Here is a 25,368-nt window from a genome sequence, read left to right on the forward strand (position 1 = left end):
ACATCTGCAGAACAAAATATTAGGCCTTTTTCTACTAAAGCACATTATACCCACAGAGTTGTGATCATGTATAACATTTCCATCACATTGCTCTGAATAGATTGACTACCAAACCATTGGATTCACAAGCACAATCGATTGCACGGTGGGATCCAAGAGCCAACATTTACTCCACATTTGTATGTTTCCTTCACTCTGAGTGACACTATACAAATTCACCTTTGAAGTAACTCAAACTGAATCACAGAGCAAAGCCTAGTAAACATCAACTGTTTTGAGAAATAAGTTCAATTTCAGTCTGAGTTTCAAGCAGGAGAAATGGGTACAGAGTAAGAAACACCAGGATGGGATTTGCTTAAATCTCATTTAAGGGGTGAACCCATGGTCGAGGGGTTTTAGGCGCTTACCAAATCGGCTAAAGCAGCCTAGTTCCCGGATCAACACCCAGCCAGAACTTTGCTGCATGTCATTCCCCTGTTCTATCCCCACATTTCCTGTCAATCTCCACTCCACTCTATCGAAATAATAAAGGAAAAATATTATAACATGTTCACAGAGGCAGCCATAATGACATTTAGAGCTGGGTGATTTTCCTCTACCACATATGGCTATAGATTCTGAATTCAATCAAGTCTGACTAACATCACTAATTATATCAGTGCTGTCCTACATGTTGGGCTGACTATGCGAATACGATTACAAATGGTTTATAAATGTTAGTTTAAATGTTGCTTCTGTGGGATATTCATCAAGGGCGTCTGGGAATGTGGTCTGTGGAGTTCTGGCGATGAAACCTGCTACAAAATTCAGAAGTTAAAAGCGAAGACAGAAGCCTCACCGGCAGACTGGATGGCCGCGCCTGCATGCTGTCTTCTTGACTGCTCTTGTTTGGCTGGTTAGATGGAGGAGCGCTGGACTGTGAGCTGAAGGAATCCTGGGAGAGTTCCTGATTGGAAGAACGAAGACAAGAGACAAAACGGACACAATGTAAAAAAAATAAATAAAATAAAATCTCAGAGTCGAGCATTTATTACTGCTTGTTCCCTTTTTGCAGTGCACAGCTAATATAACCACTGTCACACTGATACAAATAACAGATCTCCACTGGGCTGGATAAATGTAGAGAGCCGTGACCGACTGTGATTTGAATATTTACTGTACGTCATGTTTGTGTTGCCACAGGGCTCACATGGCATGGGGAAAACTCGCTGCTTATTCTACAGCTTGTGCTTCAACTTCAATTTATCATATTTTTTTTATTTATTTTTTAAAAGAAACTACTAAAAACTGCCCCATTCTGTCAACGGTCTTGTGTGCGGTCCATTTCCTGTTGTTCATACTATCCATTTAACAGACAGGAGCCTGTTTAATTAACTAAGTAATTAAAGCTTAATTACCAACAAAGCAGCTCTGAGTGGGCCACACCAAAGGTTTATTCAAAAGCTCTCATGGCCGTTTCCCTGTTTAACCCTTGCAGAGCAGAATCTCACTTCTTCCATGTGTTTTTGCTATGGAAAGCTGAGCGTGCAATGTTCTTTTCAACCGACTATTGACAGTTATCAAGTGAAGGCATTTCCTGGGAAGCAGGCAGTTTGCAGTGCCACTGTTAGATCAGCACGGACATCATTACAGCACTGATTAAGTACAGTAAAGTCAAGAGCATGTGTCAGCGCAGGAATCTCCTGCTAATGGAAACACAGTTGCCCCTGACACAGTACATCACATCAAATTACAGCTAAAGTGTTCTAATAGAGTTTTGTGTGAGGATTACCTGTGGAGGAGGTGGGAACCTCTGATAAGGTGACTGCTGCTGTTGTTGTTGTTGTGGTGGTGGTTGCTGCTGCTGTTGTTGTTGCTGCTGTTGCAGCGGGGGAGTCTGAGAATATGGTGATGGCTGGCCCTGCTGACCATGACCTGGAGGCTGTTGGGCTTGAGGTGGTGGACCTCCTGGTTGTTGTTGTTGTTGCTGCGGTTGTTGTTGTTGTTGTTGTGGTTGTTGTTGTGGGGGCCCTTGCTGCTGCTGCTGTGGGGTTTGCTGCTGTGGTGGCTGCCCTGGACCAGAGGGTTGCGGGTACCCAGGCTGGCCCTGAGAGCCCTGCTGACTTTGCGGACCAGGTCCCTGCTGCTGCTGCTGTTGTTGTTGTTGACTCTGCTGTTGCTGGGGAGATACATAGGGTGGCTGTCCTGGCTGAGACTGCTGGGGCTGGCTATACGGAGGTTGACTCTGAGGAGGGCCGTGGGGACCTTGAGATTGTTGGTATGGGGGTCCTGGCTGCCCATGTTGGCCTGGAGTCTGTGAAGGATGGCCCTGTTGGGAGTATGAAGGTCCAGAGGTTCCCTGGGGTTGGCCAGAGTATGGAGGTTGCTGCTGTCCAGGGTGAGGCGCAGGGCCATGCTGACCATAGTAGCCCTGACTTTGCTGTCCATAGCCTCCTGGGCCCTGTTGTCCATATGCTGACATCTAGAAAATAGGATATCAGTTATCAACAGTAGTTTATCTTCAAAGGGGAAGACTAGCGATGCTTGATCTGAAAGTGCGAGCAGACACAACCAGGCACAGTTTTACTATCTGGAGCCCCTCTGTGGAATATCAGTCACTACCTGAATACAGCATGTGTACTGATGGGATCTGCAGAAATATATAAAAATAACTCAATATTCAAAGTCACCTCTTTAGTTTTTTTTCCCCTTTTCATTTTTTACCATTCATTCTCCACAGAGTAATCAGAGCATCTCTTCATCTTCCTCACAGATTAAACAGAAAAGACAAACTGCCCCCCCCCACCCCTCAGTTTGAGTGGTGTGTTCCTCACTATAAACTGATCAGTCAAAGCACATAAGAAAAAGCATCCAAGTGTCGGAATTCAGCCGTGTATTGCTTTAAATTACTGGCATGAAAATAAAAATTGAGTTTTGACTTCATCTCCTTGAACTTCAATATGAGCCTTTTCATATTCTGCCCGAACCTGCTCGCGGAATGCCTTTCAATACCAGTGTTTTTGTTTCATTACCCTCAAGGAACATGGAAGGAGAAAGCACTGACCTTGTGAGGAAACACTGTAATAAGAAAAGAAGAAGGGGGGGGGGGCCATGTGTGGGGTTTTTTCTTCTTCGCAAGGGGACTGAAGGGGGGTGAGGGGGTTCTCAGCTACTCAAGAACTATAAGAAAATACAAGATAGTAAAGAATGGCCTCACATTTAAAACAACGCGAAGTGGCTGTATTGTATCTGTCTGACAAAGGCGGGGAAGCCGTTTTCTTCTCTGCAGGGCACTTATCGAGTCCACGGTCAAACACCAGGCAGGCCAGTATGAGATAATCACACCACACAATGGGCACAAGACCACAGGCAGCGGACGCACAAGAAAAAGGCTTCACTCTACGGGATTCCCTGCATGCATTTCTCTGTTAAGATGAACTGCCTCGCTGAGAGAGTTCAAGAAGGGGCTTATTCCTAGCTATGAGTAAGTAGCTATAGCAAACTGGATGTTTGCCGTTTTCAATTGGACAACGCTGTCAGAAGGTGCTGCCCACTGTGCCTGTCGACACAGCTTGGATTTCCCCCCCATCTTTGGCTTTCAAGCATGAAAATAAATCAGACAGTGGGAAACTGATGGGCTGCTCTCTTTTGTGTCTATCCCTGTAAAGAGTTTTTTTCACCCCTCCTCTTTCTTCAGAGCCTTTTGGGATTCAAGTGAAAAAGATACAGAAGCACAGTTTGGTTGGACTCTTCAGAGGAGGTTCGTGGATGTAGTTGGGGAAGGCGCGCAAAGGGTTGGTGTGACAGAAGAGGCAGAATTTTGGTTGGGGCTTTCATCCACCCTAATAACTTATTATTTAAAGTCCTGTTTAAGTATGCAAGGTAAGACACACTCAAGGTGACAATGCCGATATTTCTTTGATGTCTAGCAGAGCAGGTGAACGTTATTTGGCTATGTGTTAATGCACTTTATCCTCTCTAGTTTACAAGATATATCTAGTTTAAAAAAACAGACACAGGGTCACACTGTTAGTCCTTCAGATCTTTAGCTTTTTGTCTAATTACAATTGTTATGCTAAGCTAACTGTCTGCGGGCTCAGATATGACATCGACGGTAATCGACACACACACACACACACACACGCACACGCCATCTTCCCTATGACAGCCAGAACAGGGTCATGCCTTAATGGCTTTCAATTCCTTTAAGTCACTGTACCTGGATACATGACATTTGTTAAATATCTTCTGCTAACGAAGAGTTGTTTTGACCTGGATTAGACTTTCTAGTAATGACATAGTTGTTCCAATGCTCTATTACTCTGGCAGTATTGCAGAAGAGTGTTACCTATCGATACTACAGGCTCTCCTCTCAAACCATGCTGTAGTTTCTTATCCTAGTTCATGTCTTCTTCTCACTAGATGGTACAAATTTGTGGAATAAATTCTGACTGCACAGTGCTGCTTTTTTAAACTCGACTGCTACATATCACCTCACAAATATTTTTCTTGTCATATTTCTTATTCAAATTATTTTACATTTCTTTTTAAGGACTTTTAAATTGGTGCAGTAAACCAAAATGTACAAAAACATCTCATCACCTACTTAGTGGACAATCTGCTAAATTTACTAGCATAATTGATGAAAAGAATTTAGCCTAAGTCACCAGATATTTCAAAAATAATCTGCAAAGAAATGTCTTAACAGCAAATATTGGTTGTGTAAGGTTTCAATTAAAACTGTACAAATAGAGAGCCAAGTTAATCATTACTGACCTGTTGTCCGTATTGCATGCCACTCATGGTTCCGGGTGGTCGGCTCTGCATCCCAATAGGATACCTCTGAGGGCCCGGAGGGCCATAGCCCTGCCCTGGGTAAGAGCCTGCCTGCTGGGGTCCAGGCCCTGTGGGAGGTCCTTGCTGCTGCTGCGAGAAGGGGTTGGGTCCTCCATATGGTTGGCTGCGCATCTTCCCTACCTGGTCCATTGGGCCTGGAGGCTGGAGAAGATACAAAGAGAATATGTGATACATCCATGAACTGACAAAATAGATTGCTGGAATGACAATTCTGATATTAAAGCTGTATGGTGAAGCTGACTTTAGAAATAACTGCGTGATCCACACAATTATTGTGATTTTAGTGCTGATGGTAATGGCATGTCTAGAGTCCCTATTAGAGGGTTCAGTCATACCTCCTAACAAGCTCTATAGTGATAGAAATAAAGGGATCTTGTTCCGAGCACAGTGATGTGACAGAAAAGGATGAGAAAATGCAGTCCAGGTCAAATTTAGCTAGAGTTATTTTAGAACCTTTTTTAGTGAGTTGTCTTGAGAAGGCATTACTCAGCATGACTCCACTGCAGTGTGTCCTATGAGCATCATCTCATAAACCAGCCACAGTGTAATCAAGCAAATATAGAACAAAAAGCAGAAGGGAGGGAAAAAAACTGTAGTGGATTTACTTTCCAAATAGAAAGGGAAAAAAAATTGGCCATGAATGAATGAATAAGCCCACTACATCCGCCAGGAGCGTTTCCCGGCCCAGGAGATCATTGTGCCAGTGGGTGGATACTGTTACGGCAGAGACGTTGGTAAAGGTTTCTATGAAAATAAGCTTAAGGAAGTGGAAGTGTCTGCGGTGGCTGGAGCTGTGCCCACCTCTCAGCTGGAAGCCGTGTAAGGATAAAGGGTGGGGTGGTGGATGTGGGGAATGACCTAGGGCATCCTGGACTCGTAGAGATTCACGTGGTAAAAACAGGGAATGTTACGGAGTCAGATGGCATATTCTGGGTTGGTGGTGGTTTATAATGAGGTAGCTTCATCTGTCAACAGCTGGAACCAGTGTCATAAAATGTCTATGCCATAAAGTCGGTGACAGTGTGTTTGTGTGTACATAACACATGGTGGGATCCCTTCCGACACAACACTCCCCCGGCATGAGAAAAAAAAAAAGTATATCCAATATTTCTAAAAAATTTATAAAATGGGATTCCACTGCAGCATTATTAACTGGTCATCAAGTGGAAAAATAAACAAATAGCAATTCACAACAAGTTTTCTGCTCGTTTGCCATGGTCTGATGCCATCAACACATCACACTTCTGACAGCCTGTGCATGTTCCCATCAAACCCACCGCAGCGGCGTCTGAAAGTACAAACCACAACGGGGTCTTTGAAGTAGCAACACCTCCTGGCCTGCTGACCTCGGGCAGCAGACACAAAGGTTTCATTGCTTCCCACGGTTATTAATCTGTGTGCAAGTGTGAGTGTGTGTGTGCCTGCGCGCGCGTGTGCGTACGGGTGTGTTTTTCCTCCCCCAAAAACCTCTTTTCCTCGGTTAAGGGAGACAACCACTGGGGCTATTTATAGCCAGTGAGACGGAGAGGGCAGTCTGCCGAAAATGTAACAGGTCCCAGCTGCACTGCTGTTTGAACCCGGGCCAGGGCTTGCTCTTCCTGGGCTTTAATAAAGCAGCAGGCTTTGGCACTCTATGAATGACAGTGCTGCAATGAAAGAGGGGGAGGTCGGGGTAGGGGGTGACTCAGTAGGAGGCTTGTGTGTTTGCGAGTGTGTGAAAATATGTGTGTGTGTTGCGGAAGACTGTAGCTGTTGGAGGTGGTGGTGGTGGGGGTGTGGAGAAGGGGTGGATCAACAAGCTGTCAGCGTGGTCAACCGACATTATCCAAGATAACATATTCCACTCCAGATTTTCCCTTTAGCCTCCCCCAGGCCAAACTCTCCTGAGCTCCTCCAGGTTCACAAGAGTGTGTGTTTGTGTGTTGTGTTGGATGTCTGTGCAGGGAAGGAGTAGGTGGGAACAGTGGGAGGTGGGATGGGGTATCTTGCACTCCCTTGGGTCATTACCGACCGCACCAGGGGTAGAGGTAACAGGCTCCACTGTGACCTCTAATGCACTTTTAACCCCAGACTTGAAGAAAGGACACCACACCACATTGTTGCTGTTTTTTTTTTACACATTTCCAAAAGTTTCTTTTGTCCAATTATGGCAATGAGGAGCCAAGAGGAGAAAAAAAAAAAAAAAAACTGGAGCGGTTTCTTTCACTGGACAGAAATATCCTATAGCTCTTTTCTAATGAGCTGCTTAAGCAGTTAGACAGAGCCTCCTGAGTTATCTGTAAAGTGTGCCACCGAGGCCTGAATCACTGGTAATGTCCTCCAATCCACATGAAAAATGACTAGCATGCAAACAAACTACAAAAGCCGGCACACTAAAGGTAAAATCTATTTCTCATTTAGACAAAAATCTCCCAGCAATGACTGGGCCATAAAACAATCAACCTTTCTTCACCTCACCAATTTCAGTCGATACTTTTGCCAGCAGTGAGAATATTTCTAAACGAGCGAACAAACTGGCTTTTCCATTAAGAACCATGACAGCTCGGCGCCCAGCTCAGTGGGGAGAGAGCTCGCAAGTACGACTTGACTACAATCGGGGTTTCCAGCCCGGAGTGGAACGTGCATAGTAACGGCTCCCGAAACAACCACTCTTCTCCCTCTCGTGTCTCAGTTATCACCCACTCCACAGATGCAGATAGAGGTGCTTTGATCAGGTCAGGAGATAGTGAAGGTGAGCGTGCACTGTTCACAAGTGTGTTAACGTATTTAAAATTAGGCTTCATTTTCTTATTATTTGAGTCATAACTATTAAACATTCTAAATCTTTTCTGTAGGAAAATGAGGTGAAAAAGCAGAAGAAACAGGTAGACTGCACTCCATTGAATTTTGTTAGCGCAATTTGTGCTTCTAAAGATTATGAAAACATCATTTAGAAGAAAAATTTATTTGTCGTATTCGTTGAATCAATAATGCTCTTGTTTTGCAGTTTTTCCACTTTACGTGGACCAGTTCTCCCAGTATACAGCCAGTACAAATGTATTTATTTTCTCTGATACACCCGCAGACTTTTCACGGTGTAGGCTCTAGCTTGTGGGGACAAGCAGTTGTCTCTACCTGACAGGCTTCATGAGTTCATGGAAATCCACTCTTTAAAAAAAGTTCAATAAATGCATGATGTTTCAAAAGCTTGAATTGAGCAACTGTTTTTAATCGTCGATGATATTACTGACCGCAATAATTTGTGATTATGACTTGCCACAATGAGCAGCACGGCATTAACAGATTTATAAACTTTGTTTCTACGTACAAGTTAATTATTGTAATAATTAACTGCAAAGTCACTGGATCAAAGTCACTGACCTTTTTAGAAATCAGTAAAGCATAAAAAATAACTACTACCTTGAGCCCTATTTTGCGGGCTTTGGCCTTCATATGCGTTACATCACAACACCCCCCCCCCCCCCCCCAAAACAAAACAAAACAAAAAAAACCCCCCCAAAAAAACATAAATTATAAATCTGCTATCACACTACTGGCAATGTGAAAAATTTGATCTGCAATGTAGTCAGTCAATTAGCATTCAATAACCTGTTTGGATAATTAAAGTAGCTGAAGCCAAACTCCAAAAATCCAATGAATCGCCATCATGACCACACAATATGGGTAGGACGTGTCGAAAACCGCGCTCAATATAATCTTATCACATTCATGTTTTGGCTCGATGGGTTTAAATGCATATGGTTTACAGCTCAGCATAAAGATGAGGAACGCAGGGTGTTTGTTTTACCTCTGCCTCATTCGATCATGTTAACACATCTGTACTCTGCAGGCTGGGAGATAGCTGTGGCCGGCCTACTGCTCGGCACTTCATTGATCTGTTTACCAGTATTTTCCTTGCATTGCTTAAGTTGTTCACATCGGACATACCATTACACATCCTTCAAATTCCCAGAGAGCTTTTGTAGGTGCGCGAATGTCTGCTTTAACCCAACTAAAGAGTCTACTGCATCTTGTAGACAGAGGCCTGTGAATGCTATACAAGAGTCTGTTTATCGTTCTCTTGCTTACAGAATTAGCACTGCTGCTTCTCCTCAAGTTGAGAATTTTATCAAAACCAAAAAAAAAAAAAAAAAAAAAAAAAAAGAATAAAAGTAGAATTATGTTAGCAAAGATTAGCAGTACAAGGTTGAGGGGAAAAATTCCAATAGAGGAGATAAATACATATCATTTGTTAGTTTCTGATCTATTTAAAAGGACACTGGATTTCAAGGTGAAACAGCCATATCTTTAACAGTATGGGCATTGTTGGTGGTTGAATGTTCAAGGCGAAGGACAGAAAGAGAATCGTTTCTGATGTATCACAGGAGAATGTCAGTGGTTTTAGTGGTGAGGTCAAGATGGACACAGCGGAAAGACGATAAGGCACGCAACACTACCGAGCTGAGTTCAAGTGCTTTGAATCCAAGTGCTTTGAAAGACAAATGGCCACAATAAAGGTCTCGCAGAGAAACCTGCCACCTGCCACTTACTGGCAAAATATGGTCCATCTCATGGAATTTATAAAACTACTTTCTTACAGCATACAGTATTAAAAGCTAGATTCTCAATTCCAGTTTTTCAACAAAGGCCACTCTGTGAATGATAAACGTTTGAGTCTATTTTAGAACAGCATTTAACACTTTGAACTATTTCCCCTTTCTTGACTAACCAATTGACTTTGTCCGTTAAAATCCCCACAGTGTACAGCAGAGAATTCAAATGTTATGTTTTGACTGAAAAAAATGACATTAAGTTCCAGTTTACTTTCATATACAACAAAGATGCATCAAATATTAAATTCAACAGACTATGCAGAGCTCTCACCAATTTTAATATGTTAGTTGCTTTTTGGTGTTACCTTGAAAGGGCTTTTAGCATGTTAGCATGACACAACCAAACAAATTACACTGAACATTAAAACACAGCATTTGGGAGAAAAAAAAGACCTCAGAGAAACTGTTATATTTATTGTTCGACTTACAAAACCCCCCAAATTAACAGGTAGCACTCTCTTGCTTGATGGCTAACCCTACGAGATGTTAGCAACCTTTAGAAATATATACTCCTGGGTAACAATAGCACTAAATTAGCTTGGTCACATTATAACTGTCTTTTATAACCTGCTTTCCCCATTTAGTGTCATTTACATACACAACACACATACATATATATACACATATATACACACATACATACATATACATACATACATACATATATATTTTCTCCTGTAGGATCTGTGTGGTGCCACTGAGAATCAGAGAGCATATCCCTTATATGGTCATGTCACACATCTTCTGTAGCAAGATTATGAGGGGCAGCAAATAAGAAGTTAAATAGAGGCTCATTTCAGACAGAGGAGCAGTAGCGAGGCTCAGCATGAGATAAATTAAGAATTATTTTGATCTGTGAATCATGCAAAGCTATTATGATAGAATCCAAATATAAAAAATAAGGTTTAGAAAAGGATCATAATAGATGTCCGTTAATTTTTAACATTTACCATGACCCTGTGAATGCCAGTGGTTTACCTTAGCCACACATAAATAACATAAAAGAGTAAATCAGACAACAAAGAAAAAACATGGTATCTGAAAATAACTCATTCCAATTACAAATAAAATATTCTATGATATTCTAGTCTCATGAAATAGACTGCTTGTTATATAACCGGCGAGGTGGTGTGCCCGTCATTGTCCTCAGCATTTAGCCATAAATCAGAGTGTAAAATAAGTTAACATTCATTTTCAGTGGGTATTAAATTTTTAGTATGGCATTATAAAAGTAATGTGACTTGGGGGGGGAAAAAAGAAGTTCTGTTATGTAGGGGAATTCCCTGACAAACACAGATCAAAAGGTATGTGACAAAGTGTTGCAGCAACCACTTTTTCCTGTCAGGTTGATTTTTCTTTTGTTTTTTTACACCTTTAGAAAGGTCACTGGCATCTTATCATACGAAAGATGAAAATATGCCAGTAACCAGTATTCTATGGAAATAATTTGGCATTGCAAAAATGATTAGAACTATATTTCCTCATGAATAATATATAACAGATTTAAAGCAATAAAATTTACACTAAAACCAAGGATATCAGTATAAATGTACTCATCAAAATGTATTACAAACCCCCTCATCAGAATCAGTTCAAGTCTCTGAGGTGTTTGTTTGCAGGCAGAATCTCACTAAACTCCTGGCACATTGTTCTTGACTCGACGTGACTTAAAGGTTTACAACAAACCTTCCTCACACAGAAGCCTTAACTATGCGTGCTGGATTACGTCTCAAGCCACAACACGGTACTCTTTCCTTTTCTGCTCAGTCATCTAATCAGTTCTGAATGAAACGCTTCCCCTCCTTTTTTTCCCTCTGTTCCATAAAAAAAATAACTACAATTAGCACATGGCTAATCTGCATAGAGGGAAGCCAGAGCACTCTTGGCAGAAGAGGTTGCATGGAGTATATTGTGTCATGATAACAGGGGCTGCTGGTGGATATAGCAACTAGTCAAAAGCGCGTGTGTGACATGGGGTTGGGGAAAGGGATTTGTCAGGCACTGGGGAGGGTGAAGTGGGTGGGGCAAAGCTTGAGTGCAAAGCTGGAGTCTATGGGGCCAAGCAGAGCAGATGGACCGAGGGGGGGGTGGGGACTGCTGCTAATTTAATCCGCCACACAGCCACATGGCCTTGACTCGGCACACACACACACACACACACACACTACTGTTCAGTGTTAAAGCCCTTGGACATGCAAACACACTACAGCAACAACACATGCTGGCTACGGCCCCTCTCAGACGGTGGCTACGTCATACAAGTCACATCCATAAAGAGAGAGGATATCCTGCTCTTTATCACCAATGTCAAGTCAGAAGCTATGATTTGTTTCTAAGGGTCCGTCATGTGAACCTGCGCAGCGAAAACTGACCCCACGTTAATGCCGGCACTCACGTTCACAGTGGGAGCTGCCCAGTGTGACCCGACTTCACTGTTTAAGCTCCGAACACTGTCGCTGTACAAGTGAAGGGTTAAGCACTTTCCTCCACAGTAAGCGACGGTGTTCCTCATCCACTTTCTCTAGTGACATTTTTATAGCTGTGTGAGGAGTAGAGCTGGGCGATATAAGATTTTTTCATATCACGATATGTTTTTTTCATTTCAGGCGATAACGATATATATCACGATATAAGCCAAATAACTATATTTGTAAGATTTAAATGTGCCGTTGCTCACAAGTAAAATGTGAAATAATCAGCAGCTTGTTTTGATTTAAATATTTATTTCCCATAATAAGTTCAACAGGGTAGATGTACTTAACATGAGACTGTTTCAGATAAATAAAGGCAAATATTGCAAACTACACAAAAGGCAGCCGCTAAAGCGTTTAAGTTTCAAAATAGAACAAACAAAACAGACTACTAAATTGTCAATTCCACTTAGAAACAAAATAGTAATTCTAAAAATAAATCTTAGTTTGTTTTACAGAAGAACAGACAAAATTGACTAACTTTTGTCAATATCAAATAAACTGAGAACTAAAAGGAAATTCTCAATCTCTCCTTGTTGTATAGCTTAGCTTTTCAAACAGTTTTAACAGTTACTTTAGTCTGACAAAAGCCGAATGACGAATTAGCGCTTCCAGTCAGAGATTGAGCATGCACCGGTTTATTGTATTTCCAGACTTGCTTTCGGCCCAATTTACAGTGCGCGCTACTCTGTTTTTTGTCAGACTTGAAATAGCCGAAATACCTTCACACTACGGAACTTCTATGGCTCTTCTGCTCGACAATCTCTCCGGCATTGGAACCATCATCTGTTTTCTCTTCGGTAACCTTCGGTCACGCTCTCGGTTGATTTTTCTCTAGTCGGCACACTTATTTCCTCCATTACCCGGGCGCCACGGTGGCTGGCTGCTTCCCAAACAAATACACGTGCGGCTTGGCACTTGTGCTGTACGTAACAAGTCACGTGACGTGACGCTGCGGCTGTGATTGGTTCGGCTCTGCGCTAGTTAATTTGGATTAGCTGTTCTTCTTCTTCTTTTTTTTTTTTTTAAGAGGACAAGCGAGATGAGGCCTATCGCAATAGTTTAACTTTTCTATTGAGGAAAAGTTATTTCGCAATACATATCGTTATCGTTCTATCGCCCAGCTCTAGTGAGGAGTCATGCTGGTAACACTTCCCTTTAAACTCATATACAGCAGACAGAGGACCAAGAACCTAGGCTGAATATTAAACCTCTTGTCTTTATTTATTTAAATGGTATAGCAGCAAAAATTGCCGTTACATCTACCATATTTTCCGCACTATAAGGCGCACTTAAAATCCTCAACAATCGGCAGTGCACCTTATAATCTGGTGCGCCTTATCTATGAATTCTGGCTGTGTTTACTGACCTCGATTTTATGTGGTACACGGCGCTCAAAAATCTGTCAAAAAATGTTTTAGTAGGACTTTGCTAAGCTACGAAGCCGCACCGCTTGATGGATTGTCTGAGCATTATGGCTACCGTAGTCAGGAGCCTCGCGACTCATAGTAATCTGGGTCCAAAACTTCGTCCGCGTCAGGTCCCAAAGTCAAACGAACACTGTGTAAATTCTTTCATCTTTAATAAAATGATCAGTGTTGCTGCTTTACCAGGTGTAACAATTAAGTTTAACATCCAGGCATCCATGACAACAGAATTTATTCAATTTAACGGAGTTAGAAGTTACCAGAAAGTTAGTAGGAAGTTAGCTCGCTTGTTTCGCTAGTTATCTAAACATGCTATATCATGTTCTGACTGAGAGATTTCTGGAAAAAAATAAAATGTACAGCTCTGCTATCACTTCCAACATGAATGAAGACAGAAAACTACACAATAGTGACGTTTGTAGGGTTACTGAAGTTGGACTAGATGGTATATAATGCTGTGCTAGTGATCGCTAGTGACACAGCTATGTTAGCATAAAGCGTAACACAGTGAACCTGGAGAATGAACGCTAACTTTTTTCCACTTGTTAAAAGTTCCTGATGTTTTTTTTGACAAATGCAATCGCATGGAAAATTGCTGTAAATGGACCAAACTTCAGTAAGGGAGAACAACTGAGGTAATCCAGCCACAATACAGGGCTCTAGAGTGCGACCAATTTGGTCGCAAATGCGACCAAATTTTTCAGTGGTGCGACTAAAAAAAAATATTTGGTTGCACCTGTGCGACCAACTGTTCGGGTAGCAAAAAAAAAAAAAAAAATCTGCAACCTTCCCTGTGGTCAACAACAGACACACATTATGCCCCTATTGTGGACTAAACCAATCAGAGATAGTAAGGGGCGGGACCTCTCTGATTGGCCGTGGTCCAGTTGAAAGTGCAGGTGGAAGTGGGAGGTGAGTAGCTTGAATAAAGCGATATCAATTCATTAAATCCTGAATCGACTTTTAAATATAACTGTGTTTTGCCAGAAACGCCAGATTCTCAGATTAAAGCTCACAAAACCATTTCAACAACAACCAAACAGTAAATGAGAGCAGGTACACGGATTCCACACAAAGACGTAAACACGGAGCGGAACCAACGCATCAGAATCAACTTTGTCTTTCTCGGCTTTCTCACCCGACGGCCCGGAGACGGACACGCTGTCGGAGCTTAGCGATTCTGATGCGTCCGGTCCGCGCTGTGATTACGTCTTTTTGCGCTGATTCTGAGCTGCAGGTTTTGTCTCTCTCCAACCAAAATTCACCGAGCCAGCAGCAAAAGAAGCAGCAAACTGTGCTTCACATTTGATCAATGTCGTCATGAATTTTGCTGTTTTGCTTCCACGACTATTAAAATCACACTCCATGCACAGCTAGCTCTCTCTCTATCTCTCTCTGTACTTCAAGAACAGTTTCCCGTCCCCAAATCTTTTTTTTCTGTATTATTCATTCGCTTATTACCCACCAGTCTACCGTTGTTTACAGCGCTGTCGGCTGCTGTCTTTTTCTTTTCTTTTTCTTTTTTTCACTTAAATGACCTCGGACAAGAAAGCCTATTTTTTCTGTTGTTCAATACTGAAGAAATTTAAACTTTATATGCAGAACATTGTAGAATATTTTTAAGGTTATCTGCTATAAAAAGCCAGACCAGGAAAATCTCCTTCATGTTTTTCTGTGTTTTATTCTCAGTTACTTTCACACAAAGGCATCTGCTGTGATGTTCACAATTCTGATGAAGTCAGTACTGATAAATGATCAGAATTATAATATTTCTGACTGTCTGAGGCTAAGTTGAATCGAATCGGGACTTTGAAAACCGGAATCGAATGGATTATAGAAATCAGTGATGATACCCAGCCCTAGTGAGCAGCCTAGGCACGACAGAAGTGGATGTAGCTGTAATAGGAAAAGAACTATTGCTAACTTTTCTGTTAAGTTAAGGCCTGATCCTTCTGAAATTCATAGCCAGTGCTCTGACACGGTGTCATCAATCTTTGAATGCTGAAAAAGCACAGTGTATCCAGAAAAACACATTATATTATATAAATTATTATAAAATTTGTGTGCGCCTAACTTTTGTGCCGGTACGCCTAACTTTTTAAAGTTAGGCGTACCGGTACGCCCATGGCAAAAGGTTAGTCTAGAGCCCTGCAATATGAGATTAGTCATTAATGTAAGATAAAATAACATTTTATTAGTCCCACACGTGAGAAATTTGTTTTGTTACAGCAGAAAGTGGACAGTGCAAAGTTACAAAGCAAAAATTAGAAAAACACTGGAACAACATATACTGTTGTTCCAGTGTTTATAGAGCCGCTACCAGAGAATTCAACATTAATGAATCAATGGTATAGAAGTGGAGGAAGCAAGAGGAATGAGTTGAGTAAAGTTTGACTTATCTGACTGTTTTGTTTCGTTTAATGCCTTATAATCCGGTGCGCCTTACGGTCCAAAAAATACTGTATTATTAGATTTTTATCCATTTACACCTGTAGGGATTATTTTATTCTCAATTCACCTACTCATATGTTTATGGGTGTCTTCAATGTGGAAATAATGCTTAAATTAACTATTCCCCCATCTGGAATATGTATAGTTTTTGATTTTGGTGGCAGTCATCCTATCTTTTATGCAAGGGAAAAACCAAAATCATCATAAAATATACCTAAACCGTATATTTCATTAACTCACATCCAAATAAATTTGATGACTTGTTTTAGAATTTCTAGCCTTCATCGCTCCCAGAGTACAAAACTGTTACACGTAAGCAATCCTGTCGCTGGCTAAGCTGCTTGTAGCTGTCCTTGACTGCATTCATTGGCTCCCTGTTACATTCAGAAGCAAATTTAAAGTCATTGTAAATCATCCCAATAGAGCACTTCACTCTCAGACTGTTGGCTTATTTGTGGTTCCTTAAAAGTAGAATGGGAGGCAGAGCCTTTAGCTTTCAGGCCCCTCCTCTGTGGAACCAGCTCCCAGTTTAGATCTAGGAGACAGACACTGTGCACTTTTACGATTAGACTTAAAACAGATTTTTTTTTTTGAAATGATACAAGACAGTGACAAAATAGCATCAAACTTGGAGAGCTGGATTTAAAAAACGTTCCACCTAAAGATTATTTGGAATATAATTTAGCTAGCTGTAATTTTAACCCATTTCCATTCCTACTCTTTATATGTGTCCTAATTACATTAGACCGTAATATGAACTGATCTTGATGTTGTCCATGTTTTGACATCATTTAGCATTTATTAAACTAAGGCTATAGTGATTAGTATAAAGAAAGTCCTTCTTATAAAACCAAAACAACAAAAAAAAAAATTAATATTCTTCAACGTGACATATCAGGAAACGCAACATCCTGAAACCAGAACTCAGGTCTCACATGAGCACAGTACAAACATTTTTTCAAGTAATATAAAAACGCAACAGAAGCTTTATGCCAAAAAAAAAAAAAAAAAAAAAAAAGTTGCACTACAGCAATGACCAATCACACTGATTCATTTAAATAAATGATGACCAAGACCTGCCCCAGGCTGTAATGTTAGTCCCATTTGGATATCAGTATCTAAGGGCTAATTACATTTTGGGAAACCTTATTAAAAATTCTTATTACCTTAATAATTCATAACATTATTTAAATCGAATTAAAAGACAAGTTTTAAAATTTTCCCAGGGGTGTTAAAAACTGTGCGATCATTATAATAACTGAACCGAGCACCAAACACAGCAAAGTCCCAACTCCAGCATAGTAAACAATTGAGAGTGCTTGTTCAGAAGAGCTTAAGGAAAGCTTAAGCAAAGCCTACCAATGTGTCCAAATAGTTGTGGAAAAATCTATGCCTGTAAGCTACAGTAAGCAAGCTAAGAAGGGGGGCACATTCTCAATTAAACAATTAAGTCTTAGCTTTCCAAATGCATCAACCTCTACTTGGTGCTGACCACTGCATGACTCTGAATAAAAGCAAGCACGAGGATTGGGCTGGGTAGAGGGGGCGGCAGCCGGCGCCTGCTGGTGCTATCATCCGTACTGAGCAGAGGCAACAGCACCCTACACACCCAGATGTTCACCCAGCTGTTCCAAAGAACTCAAAAGCTGTTCTGGGAGGAGAGGAAGAAGGGAACTCGTGCACTTGGATGACAAAATCTGCTTTCACATCTCTGCGAGATGAAGGAAGAAGTGAAGCTTTTCCAGGGCTATTTAAAGCTTAGAAGAACAACAGAGGTGACAACAGAAAAGTAGGAGCTAGAGGAAAAAAACAAGACGCTGCTCTTGCATGAATTAGGGTTGGGTTAAAAGGCATAAAGGAAAGCACTGCTGCTTAAAAGGGACCCTTTGCATTTCTGGGCACTTTTATTTCCATTGACAAGCAGCCATAGGTAGATGTCGCATATATTACAGGTATTCCTGGGTCTGTTAAAATAAGGTTTGATAGCAGAACATTTGTAAAACCTTAAAGACTAGTCGGTTCTTTCTTTAGCTTCCACTTTACTCTGACATTTAACAATCACACAGGGAGAAATAAACCGTGGCGGCAGCACAGACAGCAGTGTCTGCACATGCTGCTGGCTCAGTTAATGGCAATGTAGTTTGACAAAAACAACTTAACTGGAGCTCTACTTTGTAGCTTTTGAACTTTCAATTGCATTTGGGGAACAAATACTCAGATAATAACAACTAAATTGCTCGTCATCCCACCAGATCATGAGCTCAGACAACTCAATCTTCCAACAAAAAAAATGGGAGATCTGGTAACAACTCAACCTTAAATTTATTTTTTCAAACTACTTCTCCCAAGATCAAGATGAAGCGAGGTATGAATAGATATCCCCTATGAACAAGCATGGCAATGGTGGGGAGGAAGAACTCCTGTTTAACAGGAAGAGACAACTGGCAGAACCAGGCTCAGGGAGGGGCAGCCATCTTCTGTGACAGTTTGAGAAATAAGGAGAAATTCCAGACATAATAACAACAGTACAAGTGGTTTGTGTCCATCCACGCATTTTGAAGGGAAGTTTGTTCATATCCGATTTAAACATCCACACTCGAGATGGAAAGAAAAGCTCCAGAGATATGGTTTAAAAACAGGTATAATTTGACATATTTCCAAGCGAAGTTATCAAGAAGACCTGTGAATATGGTGTGACTGTCAAACTGATGAGTTCATAAAGTTAAAGAACCAGTAGGCACCACTCAAACCCTAGTCATGTGCTATTAAAGATAGGGGAATCTGAAACACCTGGCTTTCTGACAGTATGTGTAGAGAAGGCAGGTGAAAACTACAGCAAGGTTGTCAGCAGTTTTATTAATGTTGAAAAGCTTTGAATAATTACTTCCAGTTCCCCTGTCTCAAAGTGGTTTGTGGTTAGATTGCAGAAATATGATCTGTTGCTATAACAATTATTAGACATTTTTATGCTAAAACATATATGTTAATACACCATGAAATTTGAAGCTAATATGTGTTAAATACAGGAGCTTAATCATGTTTCTGTTAAATGAATACAGCTGGGGTGTTACGTTAAAGCCCAAACTTGGCACTGGGTTTCCTGTGACTGCACTTATCCTGTTACAAAAAAAAGCATCAATTCATTAAGTTCAAGACTAAACAAAACATGCTAACGACGTGTCCGTTAAAAGTCAATGGCCAATGTGTGTCTGCCATTCTGCTGCGACTGCTTTCAAAGAACTAAAACCATGACAGTGAATAAGCTGAGCTTTCCATAGTAGGACTTCACTAACCATTGCATGACCAAAGGTAGTTAGAACTATACAGAATCATGATTCTGTATAGTTGTCCAAAATGTTACTTGACCATAACTTTAAAAATAAGAAACTCAACACATCAGTACCAACATGACTGTGGCGACTGGCACATGTGAGCGACTGTTTACTGATGATTAACAACATAGCTGTGAGGTGCTAACTGGTTCCCACACTGTACTGATGACTCAGTGTGTGTGGCTCTCCAATTAGGTAGATCAGAAACTCTTTCTGTTACCACCCAGTACAAAAAAAGCGTAGGAAAACTCCCTGACCTGTCAGTGCAATGTTAAGGTTTGGTGGTACAAGAGAGTGAACACTGGCTGTGACTCCCAGCTGTCAAACTGTCAGGCCAAACATATATTTCCAGGTGACAGCGGCTGTGTCCCAGGAGTGAGACAAGGTGAGGAGAGTTTGGATGGGAGATCAGCAGGGCTGAGAGCAAGCCAGTGGAAAGAGTGCAGCATGTGGTGAGAAACAGCAGGCAGCAAACCAGATGTTCAACATGCAACAGTGGCGTAATAGAAAGTAATACATGTATATTGCACCTTTGTTGAAGAACTTATCAACACACTGTTAAACAGAACAAAAGGCATTTTGAAAATGCATTTTTACTTTCAAATCAGGTTTCAAAAAAGCAGAATACTGAACTAATTTAAACTACACTAAGCCCACCTTGACTGTGAAACACAGCCAAAACATTTCTTCAATTATAACTTGTGAAACAATTTGAAACTTAATGACACATTAACAATTACACAGCAGCCCTTAGAATATTGTTAAAACGTAGTTACAGTGGACACTCATCCTGTAAAGCACACCTGTGTGGCTTGTTGAGTACAGTTCAAGAGTGGCACTGGCACACTGGTCACACCAACACTTTAACGGGAACGCTCATGGAAGAAAAAGTGGTCTCTGCTCTTCTCTCCTGCTCAGAGATAAGCCACTCGATGGGTTAGCGGGCACAGCAACTCCTCCAATGCTCTGTCAGCATTGGAGGCAAGACAGCGATCGGTTACATCACGTTGCCGAGGCTCAGCAGGCACTGCCGAGAAGGATGCTTATTCAGGCTGACCATTGGAACCCTGGACGACCCATTACGATAAGTGTGTCACTCACTAGTATGCCAAAAATACCCTGGCTGCTGAATGAGGCGAAGCCACTTAAGGACCTGGCTGGGTCACTGGCTGCCTCATGGTTAGAGTCACAACTCTGATGCTGACGTCAGACACTCTGTCAACATAAGGAAAACATGCCTGGTCATAATCTGAATCACAGACGGGTCATTTTAATGAAATAAAAGGGGTTTTGTACTTTACAGCAGGGCTTTCTAGTCTTAAAATAATCTAAACACATACATAAATAAAGCTAGACAGCTGTAAAAAAAAAACAAAGAAAAAAACTGTTCTCAACACGCTTCAAAACAAATGAGAGAGAGTAAACTGGAGTGGTGAGACCGTTGGGGTTGTTAATTTGCACTCTCCTGTGGGTAGAATCGCCTCTCACATACACGCTCATGCAAATGTCCAGGTAGAGAGACAAATATGTCAACGCCCGTTACTGTTCTTTCTACAGCCATGCCACCATAGGCATCAACAAAGCAGCACAATCTTAGCAGCAGCCTGGCACATCAGAAATCACCTGCTACACAAGGCAGAAACAATACCGCTAGTAAACTGCTTCTTCTGCTTGTCCCTGTGCAACTTTGCACCTACATCCATGTGCCCAACAAACCATCAACCAAACAGGCTGCTGATACCTGGTACAGGAACCAACTGTGATACTGAACTGGAATGTGGCCTGTTTTTATTGTAAAAGTGTATGATATTTATTTTATGTCAAGCAACAACAAGTACCTTACTTTTAATAGCATCATTTTGAACTTTAAACAGAGTCTAAGTCAGACTCCAGCAGTAAGAACTGTTCTGATGTCAGTTACTGCTAAGGTTGTTGCTACTGATTATGTGCACTGTCAATTAAACTGTTAAGTAGATTACTTTATAATCTCTAGTGTCAAAGAGCAGTAAAGCTTGCCTCTTACATTTCCAGACACAAAAGTGACATTTAAGTTTTATCTCACCGACAGTCCAGAGGGGATTCACTTCAAGGCTGCCAACTAATCAGTTATTTCCTCTATCAGACACTTCATCTTTTCATCTACAAACTCTTAAAAACTGTCAAACATAGCCGCTTTGTCATAGTCCAAAACCCAAAAATTGTAGTTGTTAACATGAAAGACTAAGAATGTGAAAAAACAGAAATGTGGAACCAGTTGCTTAAAAAAAATACTTTATCTAGCAGTATTGTGTGCATGTCAAAGTATCCAGCAGTGACTCTCTGAAAACATACCTAGACATTACAATTACAAAGCAGTTACACAGTCTGCAACATATACTCCCTATGATCAGTTATTGATTTGAGAATGAGCAATATGCCCTCTGTTTGTTTGCTTGTTTTCACCAAAGACTCGGATCAGATCTCCTTTCCTTCGTTGGGAGTTATTTCAGATCTTATTGTGGTCAAAGATAGATTAAGCTTAGTCTGCATTTTTTGAAGTGCACAAAGGCAGAGTGAGAAAGAAACACCCAGTGCTACCTAGAATTCTGGAGGTTTGCTAACAAGTTCTTTTCCAACACTACTTTACAGTATATTGATCTTTGTCAGAGCGATCAAGGTTCACTAACCTATAAAAGTTAACAAATTACTGTTGTTGTTTTAATTTTACTATAAACTGAATTTTCTATATAACAAAATATGCTTTGTAGCAAGACTGAAAGTCAGACTCACACAAAATTAGAAATTGCAGGTCACACAATAAAAAAAGAAAATGACTGTACTAACATCTGAAAAGTTCAACCAACTGTATTCGTTGAAAAAAAGATAAATGATCATTAATTAGAACAGTTAATACTACTTTCTAACTAATCTGTTAAAGGCAGAAAATCTTTTTTTCTCATTTGCTTCTGATGTTGTAGCTTTTTATTACCTCACTGTTACACATTTATTTTCTATCTATTACTAACAGAATTTTTTCCCCTCAAACATGGGGCTTTCACAGGAATTGTCATTTCCACAGCTTTGCTTTTATTGACAACAACGAAAAAAACAAACAAAAAAAACCCATGTGAATATCACATTAGGCAAAACAGAAAGCGAGGTAATGACCAGCGGGCACAATTACACCTCCAGCTCACATCACGGCCGAGTTCCACAAAGGAAATTAAGGTAGAAAGATCAGCAGCATCTTGTGCCCTTATATTCCTTTCCCCCTGCTTTATAGATGAGCCATTGGCTTTTTTCCCCCCTTTGCGGAGATCAAAGGTGAGAGCTGCATGAAAGCTGGGAGGAAGCATCATTCTCTACCACAGAGTATCAACAACTGCACCCATTTAAAGGTTAACCACTTTATTCCATAAAAACACACACACCATACGTCATGTAAATGAAGTCTGTAGTCCCACACAGGCCCAGAGAAGGATATTACTATGCTAATCCGAAGCATTTTTAGAAGGTAAATGTCAAAAGAAATGAATTACCTTTACATTCCAGCATGCCCTGATGCAATAGCCCAAGCCTGACATTTGTCCACGAGCAGCTTGTTTTTCCCAATGTATTTTCAATTGCAACAAAGAGGATACAATTATTCAGATCGAGTCATTTCCACCATGACAGTGTCTGTATTAACCTTTTGAGTCATTAAACCAAAGACTCCCAACACAAACCGTTTTAGAGACAACTTGAAATCAATAAAGTTTGGGAGATGCCGGTGGAACATCAAGGAGCTGAGGAAAAAAACAAACAAAAAAAAGAACAACAAAAATACACTGAGCTGGACCACACAGCTGTGTGCTGTGGCTGAGAGAAGAAAAAAAAAAAAAGAGCGATGTTAGTAAAGAAAGACGGATGGCTGGTGACACGTGGAGTAAGAGCAGGTCAGAGGATCCTGAGGCAGTGGCAGACACACAAACACACAACAACCACATAACTGCTGCACTTTACACAGAAATACACACAGCTGTCAGGGGCAGACGAAGATCATTCACAAAACACCACCACCACCCCCTCCCCCGGGTATCACTGACACCGTTTCTCCCTCATACACACACACACACACACACACACACACACACACACACACACTATTCAGTCTCTCTCTCACACACACACATACACACAAATACAGTTGCCAGGAGGCAGCATGCTGTCCATGAGGCCTGTGGAGAATCATTACTCAGCAGAGCAGACTAAAGAGCCGAGAGTGAACTTCCTTTTCGAATGCCCAGTGTTCCTCTTCTCCACGGCACCAAGCCCTATTAAACAGGGGTCCAAACAGTAGTGGGAAGTTGCGCTGTGTGTTTTCTTAGAACTGGGAGTTGTGTTTAGTGAACAGGAACAAAACAGAAACTGCTGGCCCAGCTGTCAAAGACCAGCATTAGGCTCTCAAGCGACTGAATAACGGTAGATAGTGTGCTATACAGTGATGTGTATAAACAGTCTGTATCTCAGTAGTGGTACTCCTGTCAATGACTAAACTGAGGCAACTATGCACGCTTAATTTTAGGAGAGATAATTTTCCACAGATTCAAGAGGCTGGACCCAAAAAAGCTGGCAAAGACTGAAATGAAACTAGTCACTGACGCTATGGAAATATTCTCTTATCTTCACTTATTTTCTAATTCAATTTTTAAGTGGAAAAAATAAACTAAAAAAATAACTCAAACCAAATGCAAATTAGAATTTTCTCAGCAGCAAACAATGTCATTACAAATTCCCACGCTCTCAAACAGTACATACAAAAATAATAATAACAATAAATCCAAGTTAATCTACAACTTTGTTTATTGTGCTTTGTCATTATTGGTTAATTAAATAAACGAATAAATGTGTAACTGTGGCCTTACCCGTGCAAAAGGGAAACTTTTTGAACATCTCTGGTGATGGTGGTGGTGGGAGGTGGGGGACACACCTGGCGTTACACCATTCCAAACAAACAAGCAAAAAAAAAAACAAATCCACTACAATCCACTTCAGAGTATTTGTTTGTGTGCAAGGTGTTATGGAAACCCATAATATGAGCCCTTATCCACCATTCAATTAACGCATTAACTCATCTTGAGCAGGTGGCCCAAGGCAGGTGAGTGGCTTGTTGAAAAACACAACAACAACAACAACAACAACAAAAAAACAACAGCTGCTGAATTATTACCAGAGCCACCAATTAAAAGGCTGATCGTGCCACTGCTAATGACAGAAGAGCTGAAGCCTTTAATAAACTCTGCTGAAATGTAGTCGGCAGCACTTCAGCAGAGGGTAGCCTGTGAAAAACTGACCTGAACTTTGGTCTACTGACTGCCACATCAAACTCTGCAGTCAGACATCAAACATACAATCTCCCTGACTAAACATAACAAGCATGTAGCAGTGGCCTCATGTGACATATCTTTGCTATGATTTGAAAACAGTCTGGGTCCCACATGTGTTTATTTGCCCTTAGTGAAAGGTCCTGTCCTCCACACACCATGTCTTAGATCATATCCATTAAGGTAATGTGTTCTCTGCACCTGGACCACTGACATCAAGACAAACTCTTGTAGAGTTAAAGTTACTGTGAGTCTGCTCAGTTCAGTTACACTAATGATAGTTTGTCAAAGCCCTTTTGCCTTCTGCTAAAATACAGTCATTGCTACCTTTACATTTGCTTAACAACCAAAAAATGTTCAATTATCCTCCAGCTTTCCAGCAAAACCTTGAATTCTTTTGCAAGGAATTGCTCTGAAGGCTCATTAGCCCATTGGAAAAGCATCCACGGATTTAAATCCAATGAAGGAAAAGTATTGGATTAGACATCAGTCTTCCTGTGGAAGAAATTGAGAAAATACAAGGCTAAAAGGACATAAACACAAACAAAGCTAATGCATTCTCAAGCTAAATCATTCTATTAACAAATTTTAGCTCATCATAACTTCTGTTTGCATATTTTAATGATAATTCACTGCTTTCACTGGGGGTGACTGCTACCAAAGAACACTTAGCAATCCATGTGCAGTATTTTTTAAACCCATTTTCACACTGCAGGTCTTAATGCTCAATTCCAAATTTTTGATCAAATGTGATTTTTTTTGTCTGTTTGTTCACACTACAAATAAAATGTGACAGCAAACGCACTCTAGTGTGAACCCTCAAAGTGGCCCGCATGCGCAAAAGAAGACGTCATACACAACGCGCTCGGTTTAGATCCAGACCAAACAGTATTGTTTGACTGATGGCTGTTAATATA

At 40.9% G+C, this 25,368-nt stretch overlaps 1 protein-coding gene across 2 annotated transcripts in view; it reads right to left on the reverse strand.

The window, feature by feature from the left end:
- arid1ab (AT-rich interactive domain 1Ab) overlaps positions 1 to 25,368 on the reverse strand; it is a 58,004-nt gene that overhangs the window by 27,081 nt on the left and 5,555 nt on the right. For both annotated transcript variants that reach the window (XM_084918490.1, XM_084918489.1), the window contains exons 2-4: positions 4,756 to 4,977; positions 1,772 to 2,461; positions 839 to 946 (exon numbers count right to left, since the gene is read on the reverse strand). In XM_084918490.1, the coding sequence (XP_084774616.1) occupies positions 839 to 946; positions 1,772 to 2,461; positions 4,756 to 4,977 (1,020 nt within the window). The remainder of the gene's footprint in view (positions 1 to 838; positions 947 to 1,771; positions 2,462 to 4,755; positions 4,978 to 25,368) is intronic.

This window comes from Perissodus microlepis, chromosome 22, assembly GCF_051167445.1.
Source record: "Perissodus microlepis isolate ML-2025 ecotype Zambia chromosome 22, ASM5116744v1, whole genome shotgun sequence".
NCBI classification, from domain to species: Eukaryota; Metazoa; Chordata; class Actinopteri; order Cichliformes; family Cichlidae; genus Perissodus; species Perissodus microlepis.